Source organism: Choristoneura fumiferana, chromosome 10 (assembly GCF_025370935.1).
Source record: "Choristoneura fumiferana chromosome 10, NRCan_CFum_1, whole genome shotgun sequence".
Classification (NCBI taxonomy): domain Eukaryota; kingdom Metazoa; phylum Arthropoda; class Insecta; order Lepidoptera; family Tortricidae; genus Choristoneura; species Choristoneura fumiferana.
Window position 1 is genome coordinate 8254072 of NC_133481.1, and position 24834 is coordinate 8278905.

General features: G+C 37.0%; 1 protein-coding gene across 1 annotated transcript in view; it reads left to right on the forward strand.

The window, feature by feature from the left end:
* Positions 1-24118, forward strand: part of beat-IIIc (beaten path IIIc) — a 99278-nt gene extending 75160 nt beyond the window's left edge. Inside the window, exons 3-7 of the mRNA XM_074093373.1 lie at positions 7143-7354; positions 14968-15103; positions 19327-19394; positions 19854-20045; positions 21452-24118. Coding sequence (XP_073949474.1) covers positions 7143-7354; positions 14968-15103; positions 19327-19394; positions 19854-20045; positions 21452-21682 — 839 coding nt within the window. The 3' untranslated portion in view covers positions 21683-24118. The remainder of the gene's footprint in view (positions 1-7142; positions 7355-14967; positions 15104-19326; positions 19395-19853; positions 20046-21451) is intronic.
* Positions 24119-24834: the final 716 nt, after the last annotated feature.

Below are 24834 nucleotides of genomic sequence, written 5' to 3' on the forward strand. Positions count from 1 at the left end.
TTGCAGGACCCCGTCCGGCCATTTGGTATTCTGGGCGAAGATCGCATATGTTTACGTTTTTGCCTTTTTTCATATTTCCAGTATCTGATCGGGTTTTATTGGCAAGCTGTTCCATTTCATCTTTGACCTCTGCTTTTCACTTACGCCTAGAAACCCATCCAACGCGTAAGTTTAAAACTTAAGGAAAACAAGTTCTCAATACCACATGGGTGGAAAGTACACAGTTCGTGTGTTGGCGGTTACCACAGTTCTCGGAACAACAAGTGCATTGTGCATGCGTCGGCAAGAGCTTAAAGTCCACACTTGCCATAAGGAATGATTACAAAGCAAAGCAAGTTGGTTCTGTCGTGGTTTTCAGTAAGTTCGCTCCGGCTGCGATGGCCGAGGTTTTCCCAGGGTACTACGGTATGGGTTCCTTTAAGAAAATAATGTACATGCTTTTTTAAAAGGTACTTTTCATAATGGGGGGCACTGCGCATGCGATTTCATGGTGTTGCAAGGCTACGTCAACCGCGTACCACAAGACTTATTTAAATAAAATAAATAAATATCATGGAACACTTGACACTACTTGACCTAGTCCCAAATTAAGCAAAGCTTATAATAGGCAAAGGCAACGGATAAACATACTTATATGGATAAATACATATTAAACATCCAAGACCCGAGAATAAACATTCTTATTATTCATACAAATATCTGCCCCGGCCGGGAATCGAACCCGGGACTTCAAACTTCGTAGTCAGGTTCTCTAACCACTTGGCCATTCGGTCGTCAAATCGTCATCGGTCGAGTTACCGCGAGATAAAATAATACTGTCCTATGTACGTATATCTATTTAAATATATGTATTCAGATTTGGGTTGAAAAGAATGTCAAGTAGTCCAACTGTTCAAACTTTAGTCGATTTATCAAATTCGTGGTTCAAATTGGTGCTGTCTGATTCTATATACTTGTTATATTAATACATTTAATCGCTGCCTAAAAAGAACTTTGAATTGTATCTATATGTATATCATGCCAGCATGCGCAACACGAGAGGGGTATCACAGTTGCGTTGCCGGCTCGAAAGACTGGTAAATAGGCTCATTTTTTAAAGATTCCTAAACTGGTTACATATTTTTGTTGTGCGTTATATATAAATGTCAATTGGTATTATTGAACCTTAATTTTCATTATTTGAACTTATTACAACACATTTCAAATTGCAATAAAATTTTAAAACGAATACTGATGAAATTGCCTGCCTTTGACAACACGGATGGGTTCGTTACCAACGCTTGTAAATTGGATGGCAAAAGCGGGTGTTGTTGGCCTGATATTTTTGTGGGGGGATGCTCGTACGTGCACTATCGAGCTAAGCGGCTCTCGAGCGGGCGCCGCGCTGACACCTCACTTAGCTCCGTTTCCGCCAGCACAAGTGGCAGCAATACACAATCACCCTTTTAAATCAAGCTCCGTTAACCGAATTATAAATTTCATTTCGCCAAATGCTTAATAAAGTCTTCTACCGTCGAGAAAATATGAGTAGCTATCACATTTTTTACTGAGTTTTGTATAATTAATACTGGGGTAGGTTAACACTGAGATTTCTTGGTAATACTGCCAACAAATATTGCTATGGTAAGTACCGTAACGTTAAAGGCAGTATGATTGACTCTCTCTTCACTGCACCCGCTTCTTTCTAAATATTGTCCTTGTCTTAATTTATCTCGGCCTATATAGGTACGTCACTCTGTTGTTCCGCTCATGCCATGGGGCTTGGACTATAGTTCCTATGCGAGCCCAGTGTCGATTAAGAACTTCACACACCATTTAATTGATTCGCAGTTATGTGCAAGGTATACCTAGCTGGTCAATTTTAAATTGATGTAATTTCGCAAATGATTTCTGAACTGAAACACTCAGAGGTGCGAGTCCGGGATTTGAAGCCACGATCCTCTGCTCGAGAGGCCACAAGTTAAATCACTAGGCTACTAGGTACGGATTAAACTATTTTAATTACTATCTACGTATGCACACGGACATAGCAATGATGCTTTAAACATAAATAACAATAGACTGTACAGTACAAATTATCGAGGTATACCCCCAACAGTAGGTATACCTGTTTTTTTCTGGTATACCAATAGCAAATTTGCTCTTTGACTTGGCTTTTATTAATTGACACCAGTATATGTCGCTTTTTTGTTAATTTAAATCGAATTAAATGTATATTCATCTCGTCTCACATAACGCAAATCGTCTGCAATAATTTAAATAATCAATGGAAAACAGAGTCGTAACTGGAAATTTCATGAATATTTTTCATGGATGAAGTAATATTCGCAATGACATATTAGCGCGCAGCCCGGCGGATGGTGCTTGCTTATTTACATTTTGTTACATTTTTGCCTTATACGCTCATCATAACCAAATGTGTTTGGCGATATAACATGATATATTATTATAGTACCTACCTATTGCCGAACACATTTCATTAGAATCTAAAAAAAACAGTTAACTGAATTATTCAATATGAAGTATGTACCTACAACTTAGATGTTAGGTTTGGTTAAACTACGTACTTCTTATATTAATCTTTCCATAGAGAAAACGCAGATATGTATTTGCTTTCTGCAGGTACGAATGAAGTAACATTTGAGTTTCGACACTTTAAAATGTGCCGCAAATAAGGCGGGAGCGCGGCTGTTGTCGGAGCTGGAGTGTACTTCTAATATTGGCATTTTGCGCGCTGTTTGTCTTTATTCACCAATTTACTTACATTTGTGCGGCCCCGTGGGTCGTAAAGTAATATTATCCACCGCTGGGCGCGGGTGGGGGCAATAGTGCCTCTTTTACGGGCCGTGAGCGCGCGTCACATGGGAAATTATTTGACGTGGCGTTTAATGGATTTTTGCCTTCATAACACGCTACCTACAGGCAAATAAAATTCAAGTACATAGTTGATACCTATCTAGAACATGTTGTAATGTAATGTAACGGAAGTGCTCATCTAATTTAAACTTTAGCACAAAATTTTATATCCCCGGCACTAAAGCTACTTTTTTGTGTTCCCCGGAAGGTACTGTTTAGTAATTTGATTCGACGTGAACTTTTAAACATAAATAGTTTATTAAAATAATAAACAGTAAATACGCGCCTACTCGATAATTTTCATTTAACATTTTCGTGGGATACTATAGTAGTTTTTTTTAAATCTCATTTCAGTTCTCTGCGCAGACCTTCCGGGAGGAACCCCGTGTTGCTCTAAGGCGCAGACCTTTAATTTGTTTTTTTTTCGATACAGTAGCCAGTAGGTACCATAGACAATAGACTTTTGACTCAGCACTTAAGAGAGCGCATTTCTGATATTTTTCGTGTAATTATAATGTGGCCATAGATAATCTAAATCCAGTACACGAAACTGCCTATATAGGTACATTAAACAGCTAACTCATTTACGCCTCGCAAAACACGACAACAATGTAACAACACATTACGGTAACAGGTCGTATCTATATATGTACCTATTTCATAATGCTGAAACGACAATCGGACCAATCAAAAGTAATACTCTGTTACATGTTCGTAGGCTGCATGTGAAATTAAATTGACCAATGACAATGCGTCATTTATGACTTTTATGAGGTGTTTTTTTTCTTAAACTCATAATATGCATAAAATGCTTTATTTTTTTTAAATATGAAAATACGCCACAGCATTCACTTTTTAAGTGTGCTGCACACTACACTGCACTGGCTGAACAGCCAGGCTGCTTAGTGCGGCGTGCGCGGGAATTCATCCTCGTCATGTTCGTTGCGCTGCCGCAGCCAGGCTGCTCAGAGCGCGAGTATGCATCCTCGTTAAGCTCGTCGTGCTGCCGCAGGTCGGACATGACGAGGATGACGTTTTTATTTTTTAAATATGTGGTTTTCGGATTACCACTAATAGCGGACTCGTTTAAAAAAATATGTCACAAAAGAAAAACTAAAATCGCCGAGCAATGCAGTCTTTGGATTGTTATTGTTTGTTTTGTGATAAATGTTTTTTTTATTTCCTCGCAGTGGTCGTGAAAAGCACAATGTTTAGTCTCGGCCAAAAGTGCAATAGATGAACTCGTATTATCGAAAGCCTCCCCTTCGGGTCGGCCTTCAAACTAACTCGCTCATCTATTGCTTACTTTCCAGCCTCTACAAAAAGTAGGTACATTGAAGATTTTCCTTTATTTCTTTAGACAAAGGAAAATCTATTATTTTGTTTTAGTATTATCTAGTAAACAGAAAACAACATTGTAGGTACCTACTTTTAAGGTACAAAATTAACAAAATACTTACTCTTTTTCTTTTTGCAGGCATGAAATAAACATGCTTAGAGCATCATCAAATCGCTGATACATTATATGCTTACATATCTTAAAAGTCAATAAAATAAATAAAAATAAAATAAATAAATACATGTCATGGGACACTTGACACCAATTGACAGTCCCAAACTACGCAAAGCTTGTACTATGGATACTAGGCAACGGAAAAACATACTTATTTATAACATACTTATTAGTTTAAAACGTTATACATACTTATATAGATAAATACATACTTAAATACATATTAAACATCCAAGACCCCAGAACAAACATTCGTATTGTTCATACGAATATCTGCCCCGACCGGGATTCTCAAGCTTCAGTAGTCAGGTTCTCTAACCACTTAGCCATGACATCATCATAATATGTCAAATAATAATATATTCAGTGTAACAATTCATCGTTATGTATGAACGAACGAGCGTTCGTAATTTTCAACTTAATTAATCCTTCGAAACTTTCAACCATAACACCAAACTACGTCCTTTAAATGGTTTTGCAATCATTAACCGACTTCTAAAAAAAGGAGGAGGTTATCAATTCGGTTGTAATTTTTTTATCATCATTATTATTATTTTTAATGTTTTTGTTACCTCAGAACTCCGTCATTTGTGAATCGATTTGTTTTTTTTTATTTCGTTAATATACCTTCAACTAGGTCCCATAAGCATCAAATCAGGATCTGATCATTGGATCCTAAGGAAATCCAGGGAACTCTTCAATTATTGTAGGGACACCTATAGTAATTTTGATATATTTTGTAGTAACTCGTGTATTTGCTTTTGAAAATCATCATTTGGTGAAGTGTAACTGACAATGAAGACCACAGTTGACCATCGGAGTTACTACCAGTACTCAATAAACAAGTATTTCACGGGTTGAATTTCAATTACTTTAACACAGTTGCTAAGCAATTTATGCTCATCGTAATGCATATGGTGAAATGGAACGTTTAGTGAAGCACCAGACTCCTCAATAATGAACGTCTCTGCATCGAGAAAAACAATATTTTGTAAAAGGTGACCAGCAGTTGACATTAAACTATTGTATCTTAGACTATTTACACTAAAAAGCTTGAACAAATATATAATAAAAAATTGAACCGACTGCAAAGAAGTCGGTTCCTCAACACGAGCCAGCAGGAGTGATTGCAGCCCAATATATAGTTATAGTATGAAGGTGACGTAGACGACTATAGGTCCACTCCTGCTAGCTCGTGCTGAGGCACCGACTTCAGACTGGTTGAAAACTATTTTTTTTTGTAGTTGGTTAAATTTTTTGTTATATATTTTTTAACATGTAGACTATTTTATATGTACGATTATTTACGAGTATTGGAAGGGATTAGCTCGTTAACGTGGTTGGTTTTGTTGCCATGGGCCACGCTGTTTCGTTGACGATCGTAACATTTTGGTTGAAATTTGAAATATGTATCCAACTCTATTAAGTATATGTAGAACATCGTTAGCCTCGATGGTATCAATAAGCGAATAAATAAACAAACTAGCCGTGTTAAATTATTTATACACCGTGTTACTTTTGATTTCCGTTGACTTAAAGTGGACAATCTACAGGTCAAGTGAAGTTAATTTCTCCAAGACACTAGTGGCCTAACTCTTACTGTTTAAAAGATAATCAAGAGTTAAGATAATTCATGATTAGCAGTAAAATAGTGTGAAGGTCCTTTATTTATGACGATTTTTCTTCAAACTACATAACTAATACTTTTTTAATTGACACATAACTATTTAAAAAGAAAGTAAAACGTGGATTTTTTGATGTCTTTCTTATGGTGTCACGCCAATGTATCTTTGACAATGACCATATTATACTCGTATGCATGAAAAAAAGATTTTTATTCTCGAAAAAAATTTTCTTCAATTTGACGAAAAAGTTAGTTATCAGGTAGTTCATATCAATGAACTGTGCCAAAGCCGAAGCTGAAAAGGAGCCGTTAACGGAAAAAAAAAACAATTATTCTGAAGCGAGTAAGATTCAACTCGGACTTATGAGCTGTACTGAGTATTACGGCAATTTTATTTTACAATAGGTCACATGCTTTTCGTAAAATGGTCATATTGTTTTCCTTAACTGAGTATTTTTCAAGGCATATTCATTGCTTCTTGTATGTAGGTACTTACTCCCTTAGGTTTATTCAAAGGCAGCCTTCTGTTTACTCGACTCCTGTTTACAAGGTAAAACATTTAAATTTGGTAAATGCCTAAAATAAAAGATTATTTACTAAATACAAAAAATCACAACAGTAAGTTAAATTAAATGAAATTAATATCTGGAATTTAAAAATAAAAGATACCTACCTATACGTAACGTTTTGGCATTTTTGAACTGTAGGTAGGTACTGTGTGATATGCGAAATCAAAAGGTGTGATTGCAATGATCTCAAACAGGTACGAGTATTATATGTATATGTATCTTTTATAATTTTCAGCGTATAGCTTTAAAGATAGGTATTTAAACTAATATAAACACCCCCCCCCCCCCGTCTCCGAAACCACTCATTCAATATTTTTTAAATATACTTAAAACATTTTTTACTTGCAAGGTACAGGAAAACTTATAGGCGAATAAAATTAAAAAAAAAAGTTTTTTCGATGATATTTAGCTCAATAAACAAATCAATTACCGTCTAAATAATTATGGTATTTTTTACTAGTTAAAGTAGCTAAGTACTCTATATTTTTCTCTTCGCGTAGACTTTCAAAGTCGCGGTGCGGCCAGCGGGCTTGGGGTGGCGGCTGAACAACCATGACTTAGATAAACCTTATTGTTTCAGAAGGAGCGAGCTGCCTGGAGCTACTAGAGCTGCGGGTGCCAGCGCACGTACCTCTGGGCACGCGGGCGGCGCTGGCGTGCCGCTGGGCTCTCGGCCCCACCGACGTGTTGTACTCGGTCAAGTGGTACAAGGATGGCAAGGAGTTCTTCCGACACGTGCCAAGAGAGAAGGAGCCGAGGAGGAAGTTCCCGCTGCCCGGCGTTGACGTTGAGGTAGGTACAGTAAGGTTATACAGTACGGCCGTGACTACGCGTGACGGATGGTGTTTCGAACGTTTTCTCTATTCAATGTGTCCTGCGAAGTAACTGCTGCGCGGCATCTTTTCGACCCCGTAATGAACAGAGAAAATGGTCCTAGCACCGTTTGATCGACAGAATTAAGACTATTTTATAGTTCGTAATCCACGGTAAACACTATTGTTTAGTATTCGATAACGTAGCATGGACGTCTTGGGCCAAATTAAAAAGATGAAAGATGGAATGCTGCAAATGGCAGTCAGGCCGGTTAAACTACGCTTTGCCGTGTAGGTACGATACATCTGCACGTACGTATGCGCAACCAAATTACACCAAGCAAACTAGTAAGTAGAGCTACGCAAACGCGCAGAAAGAAATACATAGTTTTACTCGGCTTGACTTTGTTTTGAATTCTGTCTTAATTTTGATTTAGTCTGAAATGGGTACAACGTTATTATTTTACTCTTCCATTGTGCCGTGATGATCAATCTGGGTATTTCAAGGGCGATTTGTCATCATCATCATCCCAGCCTATATACGTCCCACTGCTGGGCACAGGCCTCCTCTCAGAACAAGAGGGCTTGGGAACAGTGCGGATTGGGAACTTCACACGCACCATTGAATTGCTTCGCAGGTTTGTGCAGGTTTCCTCACGATGTTTTCCTTCACCGCAAAGCTCGTGGTAAATTTCAAATGTAATTCCGCACATGAATTTCGAAAAACTCAGAGGTGCGAGCCGGGGTTTGAACCCACGACCCTCTGCTGCGCTGCTGCTGCTGCGGCGATTTGTCAATGTGCTTTTATTAACAACCTGCCATCTTCAAATAGAATAAAACGACGTGTAAATTACACAGTTGGTTCCCATGGCCCTTAATTGTATGTAAATTTTAATTGGACTCTGCGAAAAATTTAATTATTTCAATCAAGACAATTAGTATAAAAGCGCTGGGCATGACCCACGCTTTGTTTTTACAAATTTAATATGTGTTACATAACATTTGAAACATTGTACCTATCGACCCCTTATCATTATACCTTAGTTCACTCACTGATCGTAAAAAAAATTAAAAGTCTCTGGACATGAACACTGTTCCTTAATTGACACCATCGACTATTATTTGTGATATTTGGGTAAGCTTCGGTAGATATTCTCTGCTCAAATATTTCTGTTTTTTTATGTTAGTTTATGTAGTAACTCCGATTTGATAGTTACCATTGCAGGTAGTAGGTATGTCAGTAGTCGTAGGTACCTTAAAAACAATTCGCATTTACATAGATATCGAGCGGGAACGTAGGGCGATGGCGGTTCGATGTAATATGCTGATTCGGCGGTTTGCTCGTTGTAGTGAGCAAGTTAAAATATCTTTATTTAAAGCTTATTGCCAAGTGTACTACACGAGCAGCCGATGGACCAACTATACCCAGAGGGCCATCAACGCCTTCCGAGTCCAGTATAATAATGGATTCAGGATGCTGATGGGACTGCCGCGCTTCTGCAGCGCATCAGGGATGTTTGCGCAGGCGCACACTGATGATTTTTACGCCATAATGCACAAGAAAACAGCCTCTTTGCTCAGTCGTTTGCGCGCCAGTCCCAACTATAATGCGTCATTTCATGCACATTATGGTTAGTAAGAGATCGTGCCCTGGTAGCAGTCGCCAATGATTTATTTAGATTTAAATATATTCAATGAATTATTCTAGTTATTATTTCTGGTATTTATTTAAAAAAAATATTATCATAAATTATTATTTAAATTAATTACTAACATAGGTATAGGATGACATTGTATGCTAACAAAAGTATGGATTCTTTGTGATCTGAATTAAACGATTTTATTTTATTTTATTTCTTATAGTTACATTTTTACCAATTTTACAGGAAAGCAATTTTTATATATGTACAGTAACATGAATATCGTATGAATCGTAGGAAAAAAATACAAAACACGGCACTTGAAATTTTTCAAATATTCATTTACAAAAACATCATGTATGTAGTCCGCCCATCAGTTACCTAATTAATATATCAGTGCACGTCCAAGTATAAAATCTAGTTATAAGTATGATTGTCATCTAAGATAAAAATATTTTAGTTGTAGTGGTAAGGCTAGTTATCCAATTTGACATCTCTATCAATTTTTCTCTTTTATTGTAATAAATCATTCAGTTTTGGTTAGCAAATAAATTGTCGCATTTTAAGTTGTGATAGTTTTAGCTCATTTTAGTGAATACCAAATAGTTTAAGGTCTTTAAGTAGAAACTGTAACACAACACATTGAGGGTAACTAATTGAGGTATACCTATTGTGATATAAAAGTAGTGTCAAAAATCGCCTAATGGTTTTAAAATATTAAATAATGGATTTGAAGTGCCAGTGCAAGTGGCACTGGTTATTAATTAACCAAGCCAGTTAAGTGTATGAGTTCGATCTCGGTTGCAATGCAAACCTATAGTTTAGTTCCCAGTTCGTTTCGGTGGTTGTAATGATGATGATGATGATGATGTATATAGAAGTGTAATAATCCTACTCAATTGTGTGCTCAAGACGGGGGTTGCTTCCGGCAAATTTCCAACACTAAACTTGCCAGAAACGACTTTTACTTTCATTTAATTTCAGTTAAATTGCGGTACGTTACGATTCCCAAATGTTACATCGTAACAATTATTCACTATGATGGCCTTGATGACGATACACAATATGAATTGAAATCGAGCGATCATTAAAAGTAAACAATTTGACTAAAAGGTATTGCTGGAGCAGCTCGAAGGAACAACAAACAGAGCTCATGTTCGTTAATTTTCGTCTAAACAGCTACACAAACATGTGCGTGTCGGTAGATATAGGTATAATTAGATTAATCCGGTCGAGCCGAGTTTGCTTAGGTCTTTCCGAGTGGAAACAATATAAAACTAGAGCGGATATTAAGCCGTGAAGAGGTTCAGGTGCAAACACAGTCTCACTCCGGTACGAGGAGCCATTCCGTACTTTCTTTCATTTAGCCTTACCTACGCGGCCTACTCAAAGCACTTGTCGGCCGGTTACGTTTGTTGTTTTGTACCGACCGGGAGCTGTTTCATCCTGTCTTGTTTTGAAGGAAAATTGTTTTCAGATGTGCAAGTTTGGTAATTGTTTGACTTTGCTCACGTTGCTCCTTTGCTAGGAAATTGATTCTATTGTTTTCATAAAACTGAGACAATTCCGGAGTTCGTTACCCTATATCTAAGTACTTACATTAAACTCAGATTGTCTTTATTTGCTATTCTAGGACATTATAAGTAATTCCGTTTATGTTTATAATACTAACAATGACAAATCAAGAGGGGCGTAATAATTTTCCAACGAGGCGTGAAACTTGTGAATGGCCGCCTCGCGGGACAAATCTTCTGTTCTCCCTTTGTTCACAGTGTTCTGGTTCTTGTATTCACGAAGCAGTGGTTTCCTCTTGGCATGCTATGATAACGATGATAAACAAAATGATAATGGGAGATTAAGTAAGTAAGTGTATCAATTGGTCACACTTACGCAAATAAGTTCAAATTAGGATTATAGAAAATATTGGTTTTTAGGGTTCCGTAGTCAACTAGGAACCCTTATAGTTTCGCCGTGTCTGTCCGTCTGTCTGTTTGTCTGTCTGTCTGTCCGCGGCTAAGCTCAGAGACCGTTAGTATTAGAGAGCTGTAATTTGGCATGAATATACATATCAGTCACGCCAACAAAGTGGTGAAATAAAAACCGGCCAAGATCGTGTCGGACACGCCCAGGATGGGGTTCCGTAGCCATTACGAAATAATCAAGTAATATTTTTATCTAATGATTTCGTATTGTGTACGGAATCTTCCAAGTTTAGGTATATTAGCCTTAGGCTGCTATTTACTCTTAAACTACTAATAAAGGTATTAAATACTTATATAAACTTGGAAGATTCAGTACACAATACGAAATCTTTCGAAAATTATTACTTTTTTGGTTATGGCTACGGAACCCTATCTTGGGGGTGTCTGACACGCTCTTGGCCGGTTTTTTGTATTTGCATTTTGTACCTAATGTCATGGTGTCCCTACTCAATTTCTTGTCAATCCGAAGAATTGGGGACGAATTGATGGATTTGAGTGCACATCTGCTACACAACAAGTTTTCAATGGCCGCCCATATTATTAGCTAAACTTACCGTACTGAAACAGCAATTTAGTATTGCAATTTACTATTATTATTAACAAAAAGTGAATATTAAGTAAACTTTTGGTTGCAGTCATTTACTTAACTGGTGATTTGACGGCTGGTTTGACATTGGTTATCATTATACATAGTAATTGGGTGAAACTCATTGTAAATAAGTTGAATTTGTAGTTTTAACTCAAACTGAATCTCTTAGTACCTACCTATAAAGTACGATTAGTAAAGATAGAGTAACATTTGTTTACGGTAACAGTAAGTAGTCACCCAGAGAGATGAAAGTGAGCCATCGTCCCCTCGTCACAACAATACGCATCTGTTGACGGCTGCGGTGAGAAGCCTCTTATTAAATCACTGTTCCATTCGCCATTTTATTGCTGTCTTCTTAACACCAGGGTTTGGAGTGCTTTTATATTAACAGCCGCATTTAGAGACGTCCGAAAATCTGTTACGGCAAAATGATTTAGGTATAGTTTTATTTTCGAGTTTAAACTCAAACGGCAAAATGATTTAGGTATAGTTTTATTTTCGAGTTTAAAGGTACTTAGATACGAGTATACATATAGATGCGCATTATAGAAATTACTGAGCTTTTTTTAGTTTCCCCTCCTGTCCCGTGTGTTCGCGTCTGTTGTCATCAAATCTTGAAAGTAAAATTTGACCCCCTTTCCAGTGATCAGATGGTGTATTATTTTAATACGAACAAGGATATAAAGAGTGAATGACAATGCAAGAATAGCAACAGTCAACAAAAAGGACTGTGAGTAAAAATGGTAAAAATGATCTAAAAAAAATTGCAGCGCCTGCTACTTTTTGCACCACGCCGCCCCTAGCTAACTTAGATTTCGTTGAGCAGTCTCTGCTAATAAGAACATAAAAAACCCTAAAAATGTCCTACACTACGCTTGACGAATCACAGTCTCCATTCCAAAAACATTGACATAGCCACGATTAGGCTGTGTTTCCACTAGGGATGTGCGAGGCTGTGTTGCGAGGAATGTGTTTTTTTCATTAACCAATAGAAACACTTCAATTACCTATCCTCGGACAGCACAGCTCTGGTGGAAACAGCTGAGCGGAGCAAGGATAAGTAAATGATGCGTTTCTGTTGGTTCATGAAGAACACATTCCTCGCAAAACCATCCTCGCATTTTTCTGGTGGAAACGCAGTTTCTGTTCATTTGGGTGACACTCTTTCCCGGCCCGGATAACACCGACATGGAAATACCGGCCCTGTTTTTTGTGTACACGCCCATAGAAACTGACAGAAACTTCTATGGGCGTGTACACGAAAAACAGGGTCGGTATTTCCATCCCGGTATTATCCGGGCCGGGAAAGGGTGTCACCAGTTCATTTTCTGTTCATTGCGCTCGTTCCCTGCAGTTAATATTACATACGATGTATTAAGAAATTGAGCCGCCAGTCGCGCCATAAGACCACTTTGTCAAAAGAGGCTTACAGCACCAGAACTAAAAGGGTCACATAAAAGCACTAAGGATTTTTAGGTACCAAAACTATTACCAACTCATTACGGCTTCGCATTTCTATTTTGCTATGTTTAAATAAATATCATAGAACGCTTGACACCTAGTCTCAAACTAAGCAAAGCGTGTACTATGGATACTAGACAACGGATAAACATACTTATATATGTAGATAGATAAATACATACTTAAAAACATATTAAACGTCCAAGATCCGAGAACAAATATTCGAAATATTCGACATTTTGGAAATTATTCTTTTATTCTTTTTTTATTTTATCTATTGTTTTTGTGCCTATTCTGTCTTAGCCGAAAGGTCGCACAAAGCGGAAGGCAACACACACAAGGAAGACATTTTTATGAATATTTGAAATGAGTTAACGTTTGGACAAGGAGGAAACGGTTACTAATATGAATAAGCTGTCCCCAATAGGCTCCTAATAAAGAGTGGTAACCTCGAGCGAGGTTGCCAGAACACAAATCTCGACTTAGCCTCAATTTCTAAAAAAATGTTAAACAATTGCTTCAACTATGTAAATGGGTTTGATGGTATATTATGTCGGCGGCCGATCGTGAAATCCGCCACATCACGAAATTCCTAGGCATATTGTGAAATGGCGCCAATCCATGATATGTATGCCTAAAAGTTGTGCAGGTATATCACGATGTGCCTGAGAAACAATACGACAGATCGATTAGAGCAAGGCATTCCACAATATTCCTAACTCTATACCGGGCACATCGTTATATGCCGAAAAAAATAAAAATTTAGGTACGAAGAGCGAAGCGAAGAGTGGTTAGTATGAATTGTGACCATAACAACGCACGAAACGAGCGAGCGTAGCGAGCGTGCCGCGGTAGCGGATCGGCGAAGTGCCAGAACCGATATGGCGACGTTCCATGATATGCCTAGGTAAATGTCACTAGTCAAATCGTTAAACGGTGAGTTTTGAACAATATGGCGGATGTCCCTTAGCCAATTCGTTAAATGGCGCCATTTCATGATATGCCTAGGAATTTCGTGATCTGGCGGATTTTACTGAAACGCCGACAAACTTTAATCCAATATCACTTCAAAGACAACAGTCCACGTAAGTCAAGGCGGCAACAGTGGCTATAGCGACAACAGTGGCTCACTGGCCGTTATTTCAAAAGTATTATAGATAGCATTCTATGTCTACCACTCTTCGGAAAGGTCTTCCGATACGTGCAGGTCACAATCAGTTACCTTGCATCAGCAATGTAACGAATTTATTGTGTAGTGAGTGTGAGAGTTTTTTCACTTTGACGAAATAGGAACTGAATTTTAAGGTAAGTTGTACTTAGTATTTTTTCGCGAACCTTGTGTTTTACCAATGAATTATTACTTTTGCTGAGAAATAAAGTTAATTGATGTCATTTTCGCGTTTACTGCACTTTGAGTTAGGCAAAACCATCATGTATGGAATAAGTTGAATCCAAAATGGCGGTTTTGTACACAGTGGCTCATTTGAGCACAAATCAATTGAGTACACAGTGGTTCATAATGTGGTACTGAATCCAGACATTACTTTAGAAAATGTAACGAGATGTAAAATTTTCGTTAGTTTTCCCTTTTAAGATCGCTTGTCCAGCAAGGCGCCATAAAATAGGGAAACCCACAGCTGATGGCATGAAAAACATGAAGAGTAAGAAAAAATGTTCAACGATTATTAATTTTATGACAAATGATTAATGGCCCACTGTTATCGCCTTGACATTCATTTCATCGACATTTCATTTCGGTGAACAGTCGATACATTAATTTTAAGACACTGATTTTGAATCAGTAGATGTCGTGCCCTTTCGTCGATGTGATTTCATTGCAATTTTTTCTAACCCTAATTTACGCTACGCTAATACTCAGTATTAGCGTAGCCCAAAAACTTCATAGTTTATGTTGTTGCAGAGGTCAAGTCCGAACGGTGCCAACGTGACGCTACACCCAGCGGTATTGGAGACTGGCGGTCGCTACCGCTGCGAGGTGTCCGGCGAGCGGCCATTGTTCCCCACCGTGTCCGACCACGCCGACATGACAGTCGTCGGTGAGTATTGTTTAGTCCCAGCCAGCTAGAGCCCCTAGGTGTTGTGAACGACCTCGGTGGTGGCGGATACAGGCTGTCGCTACCACTACGAGGTGTCCGGCAAGCGGCCATTGTTCCCCACCGTGTCCAACCACACCGATATGACAGTCGTCGGTGAGTAATTGCATATAGTCCCAGCCGGCTACAGCCCTTAGGTGTTGTGAATTGTGAACGACCTCGATGGTGGCGAAGACAGGCTGTCGCTACACCGCTGCGAGGTATCTGGCGAGCGGCCATTGTTCCCCACCGTGTCCGGCTACGCCAACATGACAGTCGTCGGTAAGTAGTTGCATAGTCCCAGCCGGCTACAGCCACTAGGTGTTGTGAATTGTGAACGACCACGGTGGTGGCGAAGACAGGCTGTCGGTACCGCTGCGAGGTGTCCGGTGAGCCGCCATTGTTCCCCACCGTGTCCGACCAGGCCGACATGCTGCCGTGTCAGGCACAACTACTGCAGCTCAAAAAGTGACGAATCGAGAAAAACAATCTTAAAGATTTTTAACATTTTGATCGATAGACCTATAAGTATAGTTAAATATCATGAATATAAAATGTATGAAGAAAATACGTAAAATCTGTCACTTGACAAAAGGTTTTAAAAATATTGTTATTATTTCATAATTTTTTTAGAAGATAAAACAGTTAAATTAGTTAGGCATTACAACTTATACATACAAAAGCTGTAACGCGCCCTTGCGTGCGCGCGCTGCAACTTGAAATGAATGAGTTTGGCATTACAATTTGTAGTACTTAAGTAGTTCAAAACATGACTATGTACTGCAACTATTACTTTTTACAAACTATTCATTTCACAACCACTCCATATCACAAACTGCTTGTTTGAATGCCGAACGCACCGATGTGAATAAGACGACAGTTGCTTAGGGAATGAATTTAATACAAAAATGACAGCCCTTTTATAGGCTGCTACAAAAATCTTAATAGCGCCATTCAGGAATTGTACATAAACGTGATAGCGACATCTATTGGGAAGTACTAAATACAAACAAATTATCTTCAAAGAAACTTAACAAACTAATAATGCCGCGTTAAACACTGCTCATACCTAGCACAAATGATCATTTGATAAATATACTTTTAACAAACTTGTCACTTTACAAACACATCATATTATTATGATAAATCATCATTTAAAAAGGGTCAATTACACATACAACAAATTTTTCAAACTAGTCATTTCACAAAACATCAAATAATAAATGATTATTTGACCAACTAGTGACATAACATTTAAATCGGTAGGATTTGGTTCTCGTGGCTCGTTTTTTTTTCGCATTTCTTAAGGTCGCAGTTCTGTCTAAAATATTGCTTGATTTTTTCGTACCTAATGCCTACGGAACGTCCGTTGGCGTACGTGCGTTGAGTTTCTTGCCGGATTCTTCTCAACAGAGGTTTTTCCGAACCGGTGGTAGATTTTTTTGACATTCATAAGTGCTTGTTATAGCCTAAATTGAATAAAGATATTTTGACTTTGACTTTGACTTTGAACCCTATCTTGAGCGTGTCCGACACGCTCTTGGCCGGTTTTTTTTCTCGACTAACCCTATAGTGTAGGATATCGTTGGATAGGTCTTTTAAAACCATTGGGGGATTGCCTAGAAGATTTTTCGATTTACTGATCTGTTTGTGAAATGTTTAAAATGCAAATTTTAATCTTACGAAATCCTTCGAAAAATATTATTTGACTTTTTCGTAATGGTTACGGATCCCTGTCTTGGGAGTGTCTGACACGCTCTTGGCCGGTTTTTTTAAGTTCTTTCAATTTCAATTAAGGAATTTGTTTTATTCATACTCATACAGAACCTTAGGAACAGTCTCTGAAAATTGTATGCTCTACAAACGAAAAGTTAGCTATAAAATTAACATGACTTAATAATGCGCTGCGGTAAAATAACAGAACTTTTTCGCCACACTGTTTAATACGTTTCACAGAACATGATGAGGCTTTTGTTGGACTGTTTAATTAGGTATTCATGTTTCTATTACTTGTACGTCTCAGAAATATAAAGGGACGTTGCGGATGCAAATTTCTTTACATCCGCGAACGCGGATGTGAATGCAGATTTTTGAAGGTACATCTGCACAAGCAAATCTTAGGATTTTTCATCATGCTATGGGTGTAAACATTAAGAGCGTTTATACCTGCTGAGCTGGCAACGTTGCATTTTTGTTATTTTTTCTCGATTAATCCATAAAAATTGAATGAAAATTAATAATGTTGTCTGATAGAACACTTCTTAAGGGGATCCCATGCCCCAATGACCTTCGATCTGAATTCCTTACTTTTCTAGTGTTTTATGTAGCTTATCATATTAACAACAACGGCTTTAAGCAATATTGTATCCCATATTTACTTCAAAGTTCATTGTTTTCGAGATATTTGGCATCAAAGTTGAACAATTTTAGGCCAAAAAACTGGTTTTCTGGCCATAACTTTTAATTTTAATTGGTTTCAAATGAAAAACCTCGACCAGTTTTTAGAGACGTCAAAGAAGAACCCAAATATGCAGATTTCGGATATGTTAGATCTTTCACCTCAATCGAGATACGAAATAAGTGTTTTTTCAGACAATGTTTTAAAAAATCATACATAATTAAGATTTTGTTTTTTCCAAAATCCGGTAAACAAAAATGGAGATAAAAGATTGGAGAACCGATAACCGTTTGACTTATAATTCGATCTGTAGTGCAAAAGTAGGAGATACGATTCAGAACTTGTCAAAAATCAATGAAAACCTCGGGTAGCCCCTTAATATATAAGTTAATGTGTCTACTCCAATAATTAAACCACTCCAATCAACCAACCAACCACTACTCCAATAAAAAAACCGGTCATAAACATTAATTCGTTTTTAAATTTTTCGAATAATTACTGAAGTAGACACATTAACTTATATATTTAGAAGTGTTCTATCTGAAAACATTTTTAATTTTGATTCAATTTCTATGGAATAATCGAGAAAAACTAACAAAAATGCAACGTTGCCAGCTCAGCAGGTATAAACGCTCTTAATAAATAAGATAAGTACGTAGGATTTTTATATAAAGTTCAAATCGCACTGTGTCGGTAGTAATATTGTAAATTCATTTGTTAAATAGTCTATATCTACTGTATGTAGAAGTCTTGCTTAACAATATCATTATGTTCTAAGTATGTATGTATATAAACTCTTTATTGCACAAAATAAGTTTATTGTACTTATGCACTGAAATATAAGATAGACGCACGCGCAACATAGGATGAACACAACTAAAAACTTTATTATGGATTCACGAAAAACATATGATACAAATAAAAGACGCGACGGATCTTGTCACTGAACGAAATCTTTGCATCTATTGATCAATGAGTACTTGGATACGGTACGCGCCAATCGCCGGCCCAATTACATCATGTCGCGGATGCAAATGCAAATGTCTAAATCGATGCGGAAGTTCCACGACTGCAGATGCGGATGTCAAAATTCGCAACATCCCAGATGGAAATCAATAAAAGCGCCTGAGCTCTTGTTTTATGCTTCAAATCATATTGATTGGTGACTTCGAGTAAGAGCCACAAATAAAATATCTTGGCATTTTCAACCGTTCCACTGTTGTGTTCAAGTGTTGCCTTCCTAACTTTTGTCCACAGAGAAAAATTGCTAGTCTCGATAAATTATTTTGTGTACATAGGTACGAGTACATGTACAGTTGAACAAATTGAATCATGATCATAACCCAGGGTGGAACCTTTTAATAATCAATTCCCTATGATTTCCTTGACAAAAGTATGAGATGTCAACATGACATTAGTAGCACAAAGGTTCCACCCTGGGTCATGATCATGATTCAATTTGTTCAACTGTACTACCCCATTTAATGTTATTGTTAGAAGCGGATGCCTGTTATTATCCCGTTTCTTAATTGGGTCAACATTACTGTTAAAAATAAAAATCTAATTTTGAGATCCATCATTCGATTTTCAGGAATTTACAAAACCAAACAAAGCTTGTCACTTCTTGCATGATACCAGATTGCTTACACCTATTGTTACTAGCTAATCAACGTAACTGAAAACTGTGTCAGCTTTTTGATAATAAGTGGGTGACAGACAGTTTGACAGAGCTGATATTTTGGTATTCAAGCAACTAATGAACATTAAACATAGTTTTTTTTATTTCTAGCTCTCCCGGACCACGGACCCACGATCACGGGGTCCCGGGTCCGCTACCAAATTGGAGATCGCGTGCAGGTTGTAATTTTATTCATATTTATTTATAACACTTTTTAGCTGCACCTAAATACCTTCAATCAATCAATTTTTAGAAAAAATATAGCTCCATCGAACCTAAATACCTTTGTTTCATTGACGAAACCAATGACAGGCATCAACTTCGGACAAAAATAGGAATAGTAAATAGTTTAAGTGGTTTCAGTAAATGTTGATGCTAAAAAGTAGCGTGTCGTCAACAGAAAACTAATGGTATTAGGAGCCTTTGAATCCCAGAGAATCCTTCATAACATACCTACTATTAAAACGCAACGCCACGCTACGCCGTCCGACGCATGTTTCTATCTGTAATACCTGTAATAAATCTATCGGACTGATTAGTAAGTACTGAGACGCGTTGAAGGGCGTGTAGAAGTGCGTGTCGTGGCGTCGGGTTTCAGATAAATAATGTTTCGGCACCATAAGAATATGTGACCTTAGGTAAACTGCACGTCGGGGCGGTCGCGGCCGGCGACGCGGCTGGCGTGGTACGTGAACGGCGAGCCGGCGCCCGCGGCGGCGCTGCTGCCGCCAACGCAGGAGCGTCACGAGGACGGGCTCGAGACTACTAGCCTCGTGCTCGACTTCAAGGTCAAGCCGAAGCACTTTAGGAGGGGTGACTTGAAATTAAAAGTAAGTTACAATGAAATAACTTTTTCACTTCTCATGCTCGTAAATTTCGTAATTATGTTGGATCTAGGCGACATATAAAATAACTCCTTATGCTCTAGTGCATAAAGTAAAATCTTCGTCTAAGACCAAGGCAATCAGGCGACAACAGCCACAAACATAAAAGTTTGTATTTTTGTGTGGAAAAGGCATATATTAGCCTTGTGATTCTCCGTTTTTAGGGTTCCGGAGCCAAAATGGCAAAAACGGAACCCTTATAGTTTCGCCATGTCTGTCTGTCTGTCTGTCCGTCCGTCCGCGGCTTTGCTCAGGGACTATCAATGCTAGAAAGCTGTACTTTTGCACGGATATATTTTAAACCCTATTTTAAGCGTGTCCGACACGCTCTTGGCCGGTTTTTTTTTTCAAGTCATGACGGCGGGACTCAGACTATTACGAAAGGATTATAGCTGAATAGTTAGCTGGTAATTCTATCCGAAACTTGTGTGACGCATTTGTTTATTGCAGTAGTTCTAAATTGATGACCTCCGATCAATTGGTTGTTCTCGGAACTCGCTCTGTTTGAGGCCGCACGATGCTTTAGGTTACATCTATTATCTTCAAGTGGACGATTATTCAATCAACGACTGCCATCTAGGATTATTCCAAACTATAAATACAACTACACACGAAACTACATGCATGCAACCACAGAGTAGAAAATACACACGAATGATTTTTTATATTTTATTAGGAATCTCTCATATAAATACGACAGTACACTTTGATTAAGTACTAACTATTTAGGGCAGAAGTACCGTTTGTGGCCACTGTACCGTTTATGGCCAATTATTGTTTAAATATACGTTTGAAATCAATTTATAGTAATAAATCATTACAAACTTTATTCGTTTCAGTATAAACTTTTGAAAACTCACTAAAAATATTATTTTAATACCTACTATAAGTTTTTACATATGACTTCAAATGTCAACTGGCCAAAAACGGGCTTAAGGTGGCCAAAACCGGTACTTATCTGCCCTAGCGCTATTCAATATTTATGGAAGAAAATTAATGGGTATAATATTGCAGATTTTACCTTCTATGCTACTGATCCACGCTGGTCGATCTATCTTTGAAAATATTCTTCTTTCTATTTGACCAGATACAATTTTAAACCTTCTTGATTGTAATGGCTGAGCAGCAACTGATACGGACCAACTAGTGATTAGAAAGAAAGTAATCTAACGGTTTTTCTTTCGGTTAACTAACTCTAGCTATTACAAAACGAGCAAAGCCAAAAAAGCCAAAGGGAAACATCATCAATTCCGGGTATTAATTCAGCAATTCAAACCGGGCCGTTTAGTCGCATTCGAACAATAGGCGTTCGTTAGCCGCTAATTCATTGAATATTGTTTATGTTTTACCAGTGTCTCGCCACAATAGCGACGGTGTACTGGCGAAGCAACGAGGAGAGCGTGCAAGGCGAGCGCATGAAAGGATACGCGCGGTCGCGCGAACTGAGTGACGCGTCGCGCGCCGACCGCGTGCAAGCTGCGGGCAACCCAGGCGCGGCGGCGCGCGCTCTGCCCGCCGTGCCACCGCTACTACCCGCAATCTTACTCCTCTACAAACCTACCCTCCTACTACAGAACACTTAAACCGGAAATTGTTAAAGCTATTAAAGTACTGCTCGTGTTGTTGACGGCGAAACGCTCGTATCAATTAGATAATCTAATGTAAATTACGCTTTTGTGTAGCCGATTACTAACGCGTGATTAGATATGTGCCATTTTTGATGTGTATTTTTTTTGTTAATTTATCACCTCGACATCCAAAGAGTCTTATTTCACCAAAGCAGGCATTTTATTTTTTAAAAAAACTAATCAAGAACAATATTTTATTTTAATCAAAATAGTTAAATCCTAAAACTTATCAGTAAGTACTTAATGTAGCTGTTATATATTTAACATTTGACTATGGTTTATATGATTAATCCAATTTATAGAAAGGGTAAACAAAGACGCCATTAACCCGATCACAGACATTTAATGATGTGAAAACCTAGAAGCTATTGCAAAATAATTAATCTGTTAAGTAAATCGATTAATTTATTAATTAAATGGATCAAAGTATTTTTGTCTTTTTTATTATTTACAATACTTGATTTAACTCTAAAGACTGTTTATTCAATTATAAAAGCAGTAAGTAACTATTTTGTTATTTTAAGGTAAATAAATAATAACCGCTTATTCAATACTCAATATTTTAATCGAGTATTAATCGATTTTAAAAATGACAAATTTTCCACGCTAGTCTATGCTACTACAGATAATACACGAGTTTCATTCATGAAATAACGTCATATTTTGACGAAGATTTTTCAAATGAAAATTGAAATCAAGTGAATTTTGGCGAAAAAAGTGATTAGACGTCTAGTGTATAATAGATAAATGTGTTATTGATTAGATCCAGTGGGTAATACAAGAATTTTGATGAAATCGGTTTGTTTACACTTTCAATAAATTAGATTGGCACTATATATTTGTATGTATGTATAACTGTGACATATCACTTAACTAAATCAGTTAAGGTATTTGTTTTGGTAAAAATGTATTATAGGTATCATATCACATGTTTTGTATTTAGACAAGTATAACCTAAGCACTTCTGACTGCGATAACTTTAAGTTTTATTGTCATGTAGAATTCGCTAGTTTATGTTATCATGAATTGAAAACATGTTTTTTTATTACCAACGCAAAATGCATTCCTGGTGTAGGACGATTCATCTGAATTAAGTCAAACCTGAGAGATACTTAAATAATTTCTTGCCTAGACTTTGTTACTTTTCAAAAATTACCTGAAAACAATTTATTAATTGTACAAATTGTTTTTGACTGAGTTTTGTTTTAATCAATGCTGCATGTTTGATTATTTATTTTATTAAGTCGCTAGAATGTTTGGATGTACAACTAAACGAATGTGTAACTACAAAATATTTGTACGCCTAACGGCAAAACATAGAGTTCTATGAAATATTTAAATAAGATCTGTTTTTGTGAAACAAACAAAAACTACTGCTATTGCAGTAATATAGTTCAAACAAATTAAAGACATTGTATGTCATTTCCCATCCAAATAAACAATTCCATCAAATGATTAGGTACATGTCCAATAAAAAATAAATAAATAAGGAAGTCACAGATAGGGTAGTATCATGGGTACACGAAGTATATTCATTGAAAAAATCATTAATTATTATGTATATGGAAAATTTTTTTTTTGAGTTAAACCTAATCTTGAACAGATTTCTTTTGGCAATTTTTAGGAATTTTCATCAACGTATTGCTTAAGAAAAGTTTTAATAGCTTATTTTTCTTAATAAAAAGTATCTATATTTCATTCGGTTATTTGATCTGTGAACACCTGCGAGGGTCTTAGACTATTAGGCATTCCATACGGAGTTTCAGCCGCTACACAGTCACCATATTGTTGTCTAAATTGCAGAAAATACTGAGAATGAAACGTAGATGAAAAATTATATTGGTTTCTGCAAATGTAGAGCATTCACAGAAACCAATATCAGGTTTTATGAAAAGTACTACTGGATTTTTCACAAACAACATATTTAAGGTGAACACTTGTCTTGTTTCCTGTAAAATGATGCCTTTATTTTTTTGTAATGTAAATAGTCCTATTCCTTTACTCCATGTCAATTCTCTTACTGAAAGAAAAGACTTTGAATGTACTATTCCAAATATTTTAAAACTAAACTAGTAATCAATCCAAACAAACATTACACTTTTGTTTCTACTTTAGATATTAAAGTTTTACGTTAAATGTATGTAAATATCCGCTTTATTGTATTTCATATAAAGATAGATAGGTTTGTGCGAGAGATATTTACATATTGTTAAGTTTAGGTTTAAGGACGCACGGTAACAAGACGTTTGTGTCTTTGTTAAAGAAACTTATATTTCTATTTAAAATCAAAAATTATAGTAATAGTTGCATAACTAATTCGTCATAAAGATAATCTTATAAGTTGTACAGGGAATAAAAAAATATTCGATTAACGAGAAGATTAAGCTTTGCGCTACATTATTATGAAGGAAAATCTCCTCGTTTATACAAATCTGTATATCGAGATATTAGGGATATTAATGATATTGAGTTGGAGAAAAAACATATAATATGCTGTTACAGTACGGGAGAAGATGAAAAACATGGGAACGACGAAACTGTCTGTACAGAATAACTCAGTTATAAAAATTATAAGTTAATGAAGACCTATTGGTTTCATTTCAAATCATGTTTTTTTCATCTCTCCCTTACTAATAGAACAGAAAAATATCTGAAAAATTCTGAACTTAGTGAATATTGTACTGGATTGTAAAAATAAAATCATAGATAAAACACTATGAATGTTGTATGTTACATTTGTATCGAAACGATTGGATATGAGGAAAATATACTGTTTGACGTTTGTTACCTTAGTATAAGCCCTTAAAGCATTTTATTTGTTACGCAAATATAAACGTCGATAAACAAATACTTAACCTGAAATACAATATTTATAACTAGAAACTAAACAAAGGTTGAAGTGTTCGAAACCGAAATGTTTAAAATTACCCGCTATAACGAAATTGCCCTTAGTGCCATTAAATACTAACTACTTAAAGTAATTTCCATGAATGAATATGTTTGTGTACATTAAAACTTTCCTTGTCCTAGTTTAGCGTTGTTTGGAACAAGTTGACAATCGCGACTCGGCCCCTACCCTCTCGACTGACCGAGGCCGAGGGTAAAAA